Below are 13772 nucleotides of genomic sequence, written 5' to 3'. Positions count from 1 at the left end.
GCACAAAACTACCCAAAGTTTGACACAGAATTTATCTGACACAAAAATGGCTATTATGGAATAGGAATGTAAGGAATTTCTGAGGCAGAAAGGATTACATTTGTTGGTTTTAGTGTCCCTTTAATAAAGGGCCACTTGATTTATAGTTTCAAACAAATTAGTTGCAGAGCTGTTGCATTGTTAGTGCCTTATCCAATCACAAGACTCAATAAAACCCCAGTTCGGTGGGTCTAGGTCATCCAAGATGAGGTATGCAGTTGTGAGCCGAGTGGATGAATGATAGTGTGATTGTTAAACCTCTGGTAAGAAAGGAGGTGCTTCAGTCCGTGTTTAACCTGTTCTTTACCTGCCCTGGGAGAGTTTGCTGTTGACCCAGGATGCAAACATTGTAATAGCATTGCACTGTCCAGCTGTGCTACCTAGCGTTTCGATCATCACACACATTTATTTGAAATGATTCTGATCAGAAGTTTTTTCCTTGCATCAGGTCAAAAGGCCATTCCTGTGCTGTGGGACTTCCTGGAGAGATACCCTTCTGCTGAAGTGGCCCGAGGTGCTGATTGGAAGGAAGTGGCAGAGCTGCTGAAACCACTGGGCTTGTATGAGCTGAGAGCCAAAGCTATCACTAAGTTTTCTGGTATTATTTCTCAGCTGCTATTCCATTGGCATATGGTGATACGTTTTATTTCACTTGTTCAGTCTGTTTGTGAAGCTATCTCTCTACATTCTTCCAAGTTACAGTAATGTGGGAATTACAGAAACTTGCAGCACAGTAGCAGACTATTCGGCCCGTCGTGCCTGTGCTGGCTCTTTGGAAGAGCACCTGTGCTTCGTCCCACGTCCCCACTTTCAGCCCGTAACCCCGTATGTTCTTGATCCTCCAGTACCTGTCATTTACAACGTTTTGTTTTTTAGTAGTCGATCTCCTGTGACATTGTTCACAGGTGGTCCGGGAGCTTTAGTGTAGTTTCTGATCTTTACCTCAGTCCTCCTGCAGCCTAAAAATGCGAGTGTTTGTCCATCACTGTAATACAGGAACATTGCATGCAACTGACCCAAGGTAAAACTCTGCACACTGTACTGAAACTGATATAATCGTTATAACACTATTTGCCTCCCCAAAACCTCTTATTCCCAGTTATTTCCATTATAAGAACATAAGAAATAGGAGCAGGAGCAGGCCATACGGCCCCTCGAGCCTGCTTTGCCATTTAATACGATCATGAACTCGGGTCCACTTCCCTGAATGCTCTCCATAACCCCTTATTCCTTTAGCGTTTAAGAAACTGTCTATTTCTGTCTTAAATTTACTCAATGTCCCACTTCCACAGCTCTCTGAGGCAACGAATTTCACAGATTTACAACCCTCTGAGAGAAGTCATTTCTCCTCATCTGTTTTAAATGGTCGGCCCCTCGTTCTAAGATTATGCCCCCTAGTTCTAGTCTCTCCTATCAGTGGAAACATCCTCTCTGCATCCACCTTGTCAAACCCCCTCATAATCTTATACGTTTCGATAAGATCACCTCTCATTCTTCTGAATTCCAATGAGTAGAGGCCCAACCTACTCAACCTTTCATCATAAGTCAACCCCCTCATCTCTGGAATCAACCGAGTGAATCTTCTCTGAACTGCCTAAGCAAGTATATCCTTTCGTAAATATGGAAACCAAAACTGCACACAGTATTCCAGGTGTGGCCTCACCAAAATCTTGTGTAGCCGTAGCAAGACTTCCTTGCTTTTATACTCCATCCCCTTTGCAATAAAGGCCAAGATACCACTGGCCTTCCTGATCACTTGCTGTACCTGCATACTATCCTTTTGTGTTTCATGCACAAGTACCCCCAGGTCCCGCTGTACTGTGGCCCTTTGCAATCTTTCTCCATTTAAATAATAACTTGCTCTTTGATTTTTTTTCTGCCAAAGTTTTTGCTCTGCCTCCCACTATGAATCTGCTTAATACAGAAGTACCTGTATTCATTTATTAATCCAACTCCTTCCCCCAAACCTTCCTCCTTTTTCTCCGTTATTTAAATAAATGTAAGATTTCTACCCCAATTCCCATTGGTGGATTCACAATTCTTGCTGAAGCTGTCATTTTGTCGGAGGTTTTTCCCACCATTGGCACTTCAGAAGTTCACGGCTTAAACCAGTGGTTATTGGCCACTCCCCGCAGTGTCTGGCAGGCTCAGCGACTCCACCAGTGTCCAAGCTCTGCATCAGAGCAGTGTACTTCGCTTCGCATAAATATCAGGCCCCTCGGAGATAGCCAGACAACAGATAGCTCAGATACTTTATTAAATGGCTGAATAACTGAAATCCTTTTGAGTTTAGATTTCATTCCTCCCATAGCTCACCTCACCGTTCTTTATTTCCAAATGAAAACTGCTCAATGCATCTTGTGTCTCACACTCAGGAGCTGGAAATCCACGACCTCGATGAAATTTCCAACTCTGGGACTGAAGCAGAACGTGAGCCCCCAGCCCAGAGTGAGGGTCAGGTCTGTGCAGGGGAAATGCCTTGGTGGCATTTTCAGCATTATTTGCTTCTGCTTTTTATTCGCCTGGAATTTGCGGTGGGGTGACAGCAGACTGGCAGCATTCGCCATCATTCCACCTTTGAAACTGACTGCAGGTTGGGGATTGGGCGCATGTGGAAATCCCAAAGTTGCAGTCAGTCGTTGACGGCTCGGAAACTGGCTGCGCTGTGCCCCTCCCCATACAGAGCCGGCAATCTGTGTAATCAACCAAATCCTTGAAACTGGCAATAACTTCGGCTCTTCTGCAGTTAAATTCCCCACTAAAAGTGGACCCAAAGGGATTAGATGTAACTGGAGTTTTAACAGCGTTATTACAGCTAAACATATGTTCAGGGCCAGGAAAACTAATTTTAATTTTGTGCAATGTGAATTTGTCCATTTTAATAAAAATTAAAACATTTTAAGAAACTTTTCAAAAAGTTTTATTTTAAAGTTTGTCCATTTTTATTTCAGGTTTGCCTTTTACCCATACAAGAGAACCTAATCTTTGTTTTGCTCTCTCTAACATTTGTAAAAAAAAAAATTAGAATTTTAGAAACTTACTTGTTTGCTGTCTGTGAGAAATCTGTGTTGTGATTAGCTGCTTAGACAGCTTGTTGATGTCCCAGCAGTTCACACAAGGGAATCCCCACTAACTGCCGTTGATTTGAATTGAAGGTCGGAAAACCCTAAGTTCTCAACACAGGGATCGCAAAATCCTTGTGCGAAGCGTCCTTTGGGGCCAGTGGTGAAAGCTGACCGGGCCATTAAATTCATCGAATCAGAATCATACAGTACAGGTGGCCATACAGCACATGGTGTCTGTGCCAGCTCTTTGAAGAGCAATCCAATTAGTCTCATTCCCATGCTCTTTCCACATAGCCTTCTAAATTTTTCCTTTTCCAAATACAAGATAGATACTGGGTTTTATATAGAATATAAAAGTCGAGATGGGTGAATCTATCGAGAACATTAGTATGGCCACAGTGGGAGTACTGTGTGCAGTTTTGGGCTCCAGGCTATAGGAAGGATGTTGAGACAGTAGAGAGGGTACAGCATAGATTCACTAGGATGCTGCCTGGTGCGAGGACATACAACTGTAAAGAAAGACTTGAAAAATTGGGACCGTTTTCAATAGAACAGAGAGCTGAAATCAAGAGGTGAGGTGAGAGTGACTGCCCTTAACATCAAAGGCGATTACAGAGTGATTTGACAGTGGTGTTTAAAATTCTGACAGGATGGGGGTAGAGTAGATAGAAATAAACTTTCCAGTGATTGAGAGGTCTAGAATGAGGGGGTCATAGATACAAGATTAATGTAAGAGATTTAGGACAGAGACCTGGGGAAACTTTATTTTCCAGAGATTGTGGGGCTGTGGAATTCACTACCAGAGTTGGTAACAGAAGCAGAGAGTATGTCCAGATTTAATAACAGGTTAGATAGGTGGTTGAAGGAAAGGGGAATAAAGAGATACGGGATTCGGATACTGCTCATGGAGGATAAGCACGAACTGGCTGGGCTGAATGGCCTGTTTAAATTTCTCTGTCATTCTCTGTAAAAGCTGCAAACCAGATAGGTAGGGTAGCCCTACATGGTCAAACAATGGGCAATTACCAGATCTTTATGCTGATGGGCTGTGAGGTTTGATCAACTTAGACTTCAGCAAGTAACCCTGGGTGTCTCTCAACATTGTCTTGTCCGACCTGTGCCTTAGCTCTCTGGCCTTAAGTAAGTGGGGTGTATCCCAATGGCGGCGGGGTGGGGGGGGTGGGGGGGGGGGTGCGGTGGCAGTGTGCTCACACTCTGTTGGGCAAGCAGAAATTCTACAGGTGTAGCTTTCGGAATAGCTTTGATTTGGTGACTGTTGAACATGGTGATTAATTTCCACGTCTAAAACAACATTTCTGCAAGGACACGTGGCTGGAGTTAATTGTCAGCTTTACAGCAAGTATCATCATAGACAGTCCCTCGGAATCGAGGATGACTTGCTTCCACGCTTAAAATGAGTTCTTGGGTGGCTGAACAGTCCAATACGAGAATCACAGTCCCTGTCACAGGTGGGACAGATAGTCGTTGAGGGAAGGGGTGGGTGGGACTGGTTTGCCGCACGCTCCTTCCGCTGCCTGCGCTTGTTTTCTGCATGCTCTCAGCAATGAGACTCGGTGCTCAGCGCCCTCCCGGGTGCACTTCCTCCACTTAGGGCGGTCTTTGGCCAGGGACTCCCAGGTGTTGGTGGGGATGTTGCACTTTATCAGTCTTTGAGAGCGTCCTGTAACATTTTCTCTGCCCACCTTTGGCTTGTTTGCCGTGAAGGAATTCCGAGTAGTGCGCTTGCTTTGCGAGTCTCGCGGAGCTGGTCGAGTGTGGTCAGTGCTTCAATGCTGGTGATGTTGGCCTGGTCAAAGACGCTAATGTTGGTGCGTCTGTCCTCCCAGGGGATTTGTAGGACCACCAATGATGTCTCCGCAAGATCCTACAGTAAAGTATGTCCATGATCATCAGACAGAGCACTGATCCCCCTCCAGTCTGGTTGTATGTTTCTGTTTACTGCAGTTATGTGCTGGGAGGTATTTTCATTGCTTTTGTATTTTATGTAACAGATGAGTTCCTTACTAAACAGTGGAGGTACCCGATTGAACTGCATGGAATCGGGAAGTACGGGAATGATTCCTACAGGATTTTTTGTGTCAAAGAATGGAAGGAGGTAAGAGTTAAAAAGAATATCAGTGACTCCACTTTGAAACAACTTCAACAGCAGTGAAGCACGGGGAGATCCTGAGTATGTGATTAATGCAATATAAATGCACATTTCCTTTTTCTCAATCTGTGAAGTAGCATGCGTGTTATCACATGTTCTTTTGGGCTATAGGTGTTGAGAATTAAACTCTGCTTCTTTTGCATGAAGCTTGAGCTCTTCTCAGACTGGCAAGATGTGGCTATCAGGGCAGCCCATCAATTACTGTTGGAACTACATTTGCTTTCTATATATATATAATCTGTACATAAAGGTGTGGGTTTCAAACTTTACAGTTGATGCCAAGCTGGGAGGAGCAGCAAACTGTCGGGGAGAATGAGCGTATAAGTAACAGGTGCAGTTTAATGCAGAACTATGTGAGGTGATACAGAATAAAAAATGGAAATTTACTTGCAAGTTTCACAATGTAGTACAGGAACAAAGTGAGTAGACTTTTAAAAAGCAAATGGGATTTTGTGGTTTACAGCAAGAAATTAAATACCAAGAAGTACCAAGAGGTTATGATGGACTCTGGACAAGATGATGCTGTGGCCACATCTCGAATATTGTTCACTTTTGAGTTCCTCACTATGGGCCCAATTTTGACCAACCCGTTTTTTTTTTGGTGCACTGACTCTTTATGCGCCGACTTTGTGCTCTGGAAAGGGCATAAAAAACTTTCTTAGTATCCTGGCCCCTCTGCCGAGTGTCACAGGTCCTGGCGTGGCGTCCATGGTGGAGTGGGGGGGGCGGAGCTACAGCCCTGGGCTGAAAACACTGCCGGCAGCTGTCGCATGCGCAGTGGAGTCTGCACGCATGCTCCTCACCCTCCCAGCTGTCAGAACCCTTCCCGAGATGCCGTCGAGCCCTGCCTTTCCTCTCCCTCCCCCCCCCCCCCCTCCCCCAATGCGTCTTTGCCGGCTGACCCATCCCAAAGCCGAATGGCCTCCCGTAAACTGAACTAAAAAAAATAGTACCTAACTGACTTACTCTGGAGGAAATTTTTTGGGGAAAATGGCATTTTTTAATTTATGCCAGAAAAAACAACTTACTCCAAAAACATTGATGCAAGTCATGGCCAAAGTTGGGCCCTATAGAAGGGATACAGTAGCCCTGCAGAGAGTGATATTTACCATGATGATTCTATGGACGAGGAGTCTGCGATATGAAGCTAGAGGAACTATGGCTATGTTTTTCTCAAACTGTAAAGGTTGAAGGGAGGGATTTGTTGGATATATTCAAAGTAAAGGAAGGACAAGGTGAACGTAGAGTGTTTACATCAAGTCGTTGATAAATCAAAGCTACAAGCCGATCATTTCAATCAAAAGACTGGATACAAGAGGGAAATGAGAACAAAGTCTTGATGCAACCAATGACAGGAATGTGGAATGTTTGTCGCATGTGGTGATTGATGCTACATTGATTATAGTTTTGAAAAAGATACTAGATAATTACTGGAGAATACGAAAGCAGATGGGAAGAGACAGGAAAATGGAATTCATTTGGGGATAAGGTGGGACTGTAAAATCAGATTGAGAGCGCCCAAATTCAACACAAGCAAGAAGCGCTTCATACCAGCTCCCCGTGCTTGAAACATTCGCTGTGTTCGTGTAATAATGTTTAAAATTTGTTTCACTTTGGGCTCCATTTTGTAAACATCCATCTATCTATAATACTTGCAGAGTCACTTCCTGTGGCACAATTTTGTGTCACGCTATTTGTCACGTTTTCTATTTCTGTCAGTCCTTTGCTTGTGTTTATCTGTGATTGGCTGAGATTCTCCCTTTTCTTGATTTAATCCTGGGCCTGGTGGTTTATGACTTGCACACTTGTCAAAATAAACACAAGCATCAGCTAGTATAAATATTAAAGCTTTGAGAGTATCCATTGCACTCCCGATCTTACGCCTTGTATAAAACACCAACAAATCACAACTGAAAAAATTTATTTTTCTGATATACAAAATGAGAACTAAATGCAGCCTTTCCTGCTGTTTCTCTGGCCTTGAGATACCTTGGGGCGTTTCTTGAGCCAATAGGATCCAAGCAGCTGCCAGTCTAGGGAAAACGCCCAACAACAATATTAATTCGACTTGAATAGGTCTCAATACCTGTTTAGACGATTTCCCCGCAGAGAGTACCTGAGCAGTCTTAAAGGGGCAGACCAGGTGAACCCCAACATTCGCACCGTGCTTCTGAATTCAGACCAGCCACTAACAGTGCCACGGGAGATTGATATAAGGCACCTTCTAGCATCTCAGCCTGAGACTTGGGATTCCCTGAATGCCACTCTGAAACCGGCCATTAGGAGGTGGGCCAAAGAGTAGCCCTCCCTCTGGCAACATGCCTGATCTCGCCTGTGCACCTCTCTTCAGTGACATGACAGTAGAACTCTCTGATGAATTGTGGGAAGAAAGCTACCTCCCTGCTACACTCCAGGCACACAAAAACAGGAGATTCTCTTCTCATCATTCATTTTTATTTCCCAGGTACAACCTCAAGATCACAAACTCAACAAATACTGGGCGTGGCTTTGGGAGAACCAGGAGATACTCGGCCTGTCCTAGCCATACATTATTCTGACGATACAGTGCTTTCATAAGCTGCGTATTCTGTGGTGCTCTGATAACTCCAAAGTGAGGTATGATCAATGCCGCAGGCTGGATGTGAAACAGATCCCATATCTCTGCATGCATTCTGCTTATATCATGTTAGCTAAGGAAATAGAGTTAGCTCCCTACGATGGTGGGTAAAGACGTGACAGAGTGGTACAAAGTCAGGACAGGCCAAATAGCAACAGTTTTAATTGTGCTGAGTTAGCTGATCTTTGCCATGTGCTACAATTAGCCTCAACAGCCCTTAGACTAGAGGGGGGGAGGGGGGGGGGAATGTTACCCAGATTCCTGCTTCTGCTACCCTATAGGAAAGTGGATATTGGGTGAGAACAGGATTATACAATTACAGGCAGATCTGATCTTAAATGGGAACTATATTAGCAACAGCTTTTGGTGATGTCACTGTGAACCACCATTTTTTCTCATTCGACAACAACTTGTATTTTTACAGCGCCTTTCGTCCCAAGGCGCTTCACAGGAGCGTTTTAAGACAAACAAATAAATTTAACATCAAGCCACATAAGAAGAAATTATGGCAGATGGTCAAAGGGGTAGGTTTTAAGGAGCATCTTGAAGGAGGAAAGAGGTAGCGAGGCGGAGAGGTTTAGGCAGGGAGTTCCAGAGCTTGGGGCCCAGGCATCAGAAGGCCCGGCCACTAATGGTGGAGCGTCTATAATCAGGGACGCTCGAGAGAGTAGAATTAGAGGAGCGCAGACATCTCGGGGGGGCTGTGGGACTGGAGGAGATTTCAGAGATAGGGAGGGGTGAGGGCCATGGAGGGATTTGTAAACAAGGATGAAAATTTTGAAATCGAGGAATTGCTTAACCAAATCTGTTCTCTGATAACGTCCCTGAAATATGACCGTGAAACTGAGATAATCAAGTACATTGTAACTTATTATTGTCCAGTGCATATGCCTCAATACACAGGGTGATATATTGTGTTATGTGTGAAATAGAGTTTGTCCCCCATATTTGAGCCACTTTTCCACATGTTACAAGCAATTGAAACAGAATTTGAAAGGATTGAAGCTTAAGACCTCCCTGTCACCAGTCTTATTAAATCTTCACAGTGATCAGATCGATCGACTGCCCTGCCATGGTAACCATTCTGCTGTCCCAATCAGTCGTATTTGGGAGATGTCCTTGATGTCCGATTTCTGGCACACTTAGTGATCCTGAGCTGCTCCTCCTACAGACAGGAAGCCAGAAAAACAGACCACTTAGCGAAGAAATGTAGAAAACACAACAGAAAGAATAGGTTTTTTATCTGGCTACATAAATGTTGTAAGTTGAAATTACATTTTGCGTTTAATATTTCCTAACATGCAAAGAGAAATACAGGCTCCTTGCATAGTTTCGGGATAAAGCCCAGCGCAGCAGTAAAGGTTCTACACTTGAAATCGGCCAAGGTTCCTGCTCCCGATCACTATCCTGTGACCCCCACTAACCGTGGTCAGGAGAGGATCAGGTATTGCTGTGATGCCTCACGTGGGAAAGTAACCTGCTGAAACTTCTTGCCTGGGGTCACATTAAAAAATGTCTCCTTCGATGAAATATCAGAGGGCATCTGGCATCAAAATGCTGCACCACAGCTTGAGTCAGTGCCTTCAGGCTAGTAAATAGTGTGGGAGGGGACAAAATCTAAAGTTGAAATTAAACTTTGCATATTAGATCTGTTAGCATATATTGAAACGGCCTGCACAGACACTTTTAGGAGCCCATCTTGGAGAATTTTTTTTAAAGAAGCTCTATGCTGTAATAAAACTTCAAAGTCTCTGATTTGATCTCTAGACCCTGTCTGCATACGTTTTCCAACTTTCAGCAGTTTAAACAATCAACTGTTTTATTGAAATATAAACAGAAAATGCTGGAAATATTCAGCAGGTCAGGAGAGAGAAACAGTTAACGTTTCAGGTCAATGACTTTTTGTCAGAACTGGAAAAAGTCAGAGATGTAACAGATTTTAAATAAGTACAGAGGCAGGGAGGAGAGAACAAAAGGGAAGGTCTGTGATAGAGTGGATGGCAGGAGTGATTAAATGACAAAAGGACAATGGTGCAAGGCAAAAGGAGGTGGTAATGGCACAAGTAAAGAAACACAAGATGGGTCTAGAGGAGCTGTAAATGGCAACATGGAAACATTACCAACACCTGCTGCCTGGAAAATGGAGGCAGTGGCTATGATCTGAAATTGTTCAACTCAATGTTGAGTCTGGAAGGCTCAAAGTGCCGAATCGAAGGATGAGATGATGTTCTTTGAGCTTGCCTTGAGCTTCATTGGAACAATGTAGAAGGCCGAGGACAGAGAGGTCGGAGTGGGACGGAGAATTAAAATGACAAGTTGCAGGAAGCTCGGGGTCAGACTTGTGGACTATTTAATTTGGCTGTGCTGATCTCTGCCTGACATTACCAGACCTTTTCAAAGTTCAAGCAACTTCAAGGCAGTATTGCTGTAACTGCCCCCTTAGTGCCCCTCTTCCTTCCCTATCCCCTCAGACCGAGCATGAATGGTAGTCTAGAAAAGCAAAGAAAAACTTGCATTTATATAGCGCCTGTCGCAACATCAGGACGTCCCAGCGTGCTTTACAACCAATGAATACTCTTGAAGTGTAGTCACTGTTCTAATGTAGGAAATGCGGCAGCCAATTTGCACACAGCAAGCTCCCACGAACAGCAATGTGATAATGACCAGATAATCTGTTTTAGTGATGGTATTTGAGGGGTAAATATTGGCCAGAAAGGTTAAGAAGGGGCACATACATTCAGCAACAGAAGCAGGGCCCCGGGTTATTACAGGCACGTGACAGCATGCACTGTCGGAATGGAAGGCTTCATGTACTTTTTTGCTCTCCACATCAGCTCTGTCAGCAAATGTTTCAACATTACCACTTGTTAACTCACCTCAACTAATTTTACATTACAGTGGCCATAAACTGTTGCTTGAACTTTAGCCGGTGGGAGTGAAGGTTATAAGGGGCTGTTGAGCTAGTTGGCACAAATTGCAGTGTGCCAGAGAGGATTAAAACCAGTGAGAAAGCGATAAAGGATCACGGGCGAAGGGAAAAATAAGTTTGTCTGTCTCACAATCTGGTGTGTTGCTCAGTTTTTAGGATTGTCAAAGCTGAAGAGTAACTCACCCTCTTCTCCCTGGCTTGTTGTTGGATTACATTTTCTCTCCTTTTCCTTTGGCTACGATAAGGACTTACAGGAACACCCTGCACTGTCCCGCTCCATGGCGCAGTGCGCGAGGGCCGAACGTACTGGCACTCTTCCACCGGAATATTATTTTACTCTCCTTCCTCTCACTTTTTTATGGAATGCCTCCCACACTGGGGCAATACTTTCTCATTGGAATTTTTAAGACTTCAGGAAAATCAGGAGCACTGGCTCTGTGGGAATCTGGGCAAATGCTGGAATGCCATTCACATCACCGTCTGCAAAAAGGAGATTTTCTGTTCACCATAAGGAGCTGTTTCCAAAGGACAGTAACATGAATTGGGTTTTAGAAACTTGTGTAATTATAGTGTGTCGATGCTGAATTTGTCATTGTGTGGAATAGAAATGTGTTTTAATTTTATACTTTGTTCAAGTATTGAATAAAAGAAAAAGATATAAAATAGATGGTTATTTTGGTCCTTATAGTTTCATTGGGAATATAAAGGAGCGGGCCTCACTATAATCTGTTTCTCTTTTCTCCCTCGTTGATCTTGAGTAGACCACATGCTGTCTGTGGTCTCCACCAGTTTCATTCCCAGAAAGGCTGTTGGGAGATGTGGGGAAACAGCCTCCTGATTCATTTTCTGTCCATCTTTCCCATTTTTTTCATCTCATTTTTCTGCCAATAACTGTGCTTGCAAACTGCTCCAAGATGGCTGACAACATGGCTTGACCATTTTTTTAATGACCCAGAATACTGTGCAAAGTTAAGAGACTTTCTCACGAGTTTAACACCTCACAGCCGAAAAACATTTGTCTGGGAACTGTGCAAAAGACTGTCCAGGAGGTAAGGGAATTCATCGAAGAGAGGTTTCCTTTGTCCTCACAGCTCTGAGAATTGTAAAAAAAAAAATCAGATTGTCCAGGAAATGAAGGAATTCATGTACTGTCCAGGAGTTGAGAGAATGATTTGTCTGTTTTAAACTTAGACAAATGAGGTACACATTGGGCAGATATCCAGAAAAACAGTACAAAATGGCTGTAACATGTGAGCTAGGGGGCTGAGGCAGTCAAGAAAACTGGCAACCTGGCTAGTTGCCAAGAGAATTCAGGGGGTTAAGTCTTACAATCGCTGACCATGATCTGGTGTGAGTGTCCAAGTTTCTTTTAATCACTTAAGTGATAGGTAATTTTAACCGTTATAAGGGATTTAACAGGATAGGTTAGTGTGAGCTAATCATTAAGAAATTTTTGTGTGTTTAATGCTATCGTAAATTGATGTATTTCTTTTGATTATTCTAACTAAAGATAACTCCTGGATTGGGGTGGTTGAAGAAACATCCTGTGTCTGCATTGTTTTGTCTCACAAGTTCGAACTCGAAGTGTAGAGTCAAGTCGTAAATCTTACAAGATATAAAAACCTGACCTAATTAAGATAAGTCTTACAAGTTTTATTGGGAATATAGAAACATAGAAAATAGGTGCAGGAGTAGACCATTCGGCCCTTCGAGCCTGCACTACCATTCAATATGATCATGGCTGATCATGCAACTTCAGTACCCCGTTCCTGCTTTCTCTCCATACCTTTCTCTCCATACCCCTTGATCCCTTTAGCTGTAAGGGCCACATCTAACTCCCTTTTGAATATATCTAACGAACTGGCCTCAACAACTTTCTGTAGTAGAGAATTCCACAGGTTCACAATTCTCTGAATGAAGAAGCTTCTCCTCATCTCAATTCTAAATGGCTTATCCCTTATCCTTAGACTGTGACCCCTGGTTCTGGACTTCCCATTTTTCCTGCATCTAACCTGTCCAATCCCATCAGAATTTTATATGCTTCTATGGGATCCCCTCTCATTCTTCTAAATATAAAGGAGCGGGCCTCACTGTGATCTGTTTCTCTTTTCTCCCTTGTTGATCTTGAGTAGACCATATGCTGTCTGTGGTCTCCACCATTTTTATTTCCAGGAAGGCTGAAAATGGCGCAGCGAGGGAGACCGAGTGAAAAGGGGAAACAGCTATGTATCTCCTTAACCAATCAGATTGAAGGATTGGGAAATTAACAGTGCAAGGACGGAGCAGGAAGTGTGAATTAGAGTGGATGAATTCAATGTCAAATCAGGTAGAGAGAAATAAAAGGAGGGGAGGAAAAGGGGACAGAAAGGAAAAGTTTTTAAAAATTAAATTTTTAAAATTTCCAACAACAATTGATACCTGAAGGAATGACACCACATTTATAATAGTTGATTGGCAGTAATTAACACTTACCATGTTGTTAAAAGGGTACTTAAGACTTGAAATGACATGACAACTTCCTGTGGCGAGTTTAGTGCACATCTATTCCACAAATACAGCAATGTCACACCATTCAATGCACTTCAATGGTGAAGCAGACAGCGAGATACAGTTTTTGCGAAGTTCAAGCAATTCCTTGGAAGAAGTCAACAAATGGTAACAGTTTTTGCAGCTTAGCAGATGGCTAGTAATTATATTCCATCGTTGGGACTTTCTGCATCACCACTAAACTATCTTAACACATGTCCATATTAATTTGCTAAATAATGCGTTAACATTTTAATCATGCTGTTTAGCCCTCCCCTCCAAACATTTGTGAACCTGTCCACTTCTCGCAGACAATGCTTCTCGAGTTCTGTTATTTTAAGTTTTGTTACTCTTGTTCCTTAAAATACACAAGCCTGTCAAGACCAGCATTCCACCCTTGTTATAGTGAGCTCACATCCAAATCCT

The 13772-nt window shown here is 43.3% G+C and overlaps 1 protein-coding gene across 3 annotated transcripts in view; it reads left to right on the top strand.

The window, feature by feature from the left end:
• The window catches only part of mbd4 (methyl-CpG binding domain protein 4), a 41032-nt gene extending 28800 nt beyond the window's left edge, over positions 1 to 12232 (top strand). For all 3 annotated transcript variants that reach the window (XM_070895827.1, XM_070895825.1, XM_070895826.1), the window contains 4 exons: positions 488 to 637; positions 5117 to 5220; positions 7739 to 7890; positions 11066 to 12232. In XM_070895827.1, the coding sequence (XP_070751928.1) occupies positions 488 to 637; positions 5117 to 5220; positions 7739 to 7816 (332 nt within the window). In that variant the 3' untranslated portion in view covers positions 7817 to 7890; positions 11066 to 12232. The remainder of the gene's footprint in view (positions 1 to 487; positions 638 to 5116; positions 5221 to 7738; positions 7891 to 11065) is intronic.
• Positions 12233 to 13772: the final 1540 nt, after the last annotated feature.

The sequence above is a fragment of the Pristiophorus japonicus genome, chromosome 12 (assembly GCF_044704955.1).
Source record: "Pristiophorus japonicus isolate sPriJap1 chromosome 12, sPriJap1.hap1, whole genome shotgun sequence".
Taxonomy (NCBI): domain Eukaryota; kingdom Metazoa; phylum Chordata; class Chondrichthyes; family Pristiophoridae; genus Pristiophorus; species Pristiophorus japonicus.
The sequence above is the reverse complement of the archived record's forward strand: the minus strand, read 5'-3'. Positions and strand labels throughout refer to the sequence as shown.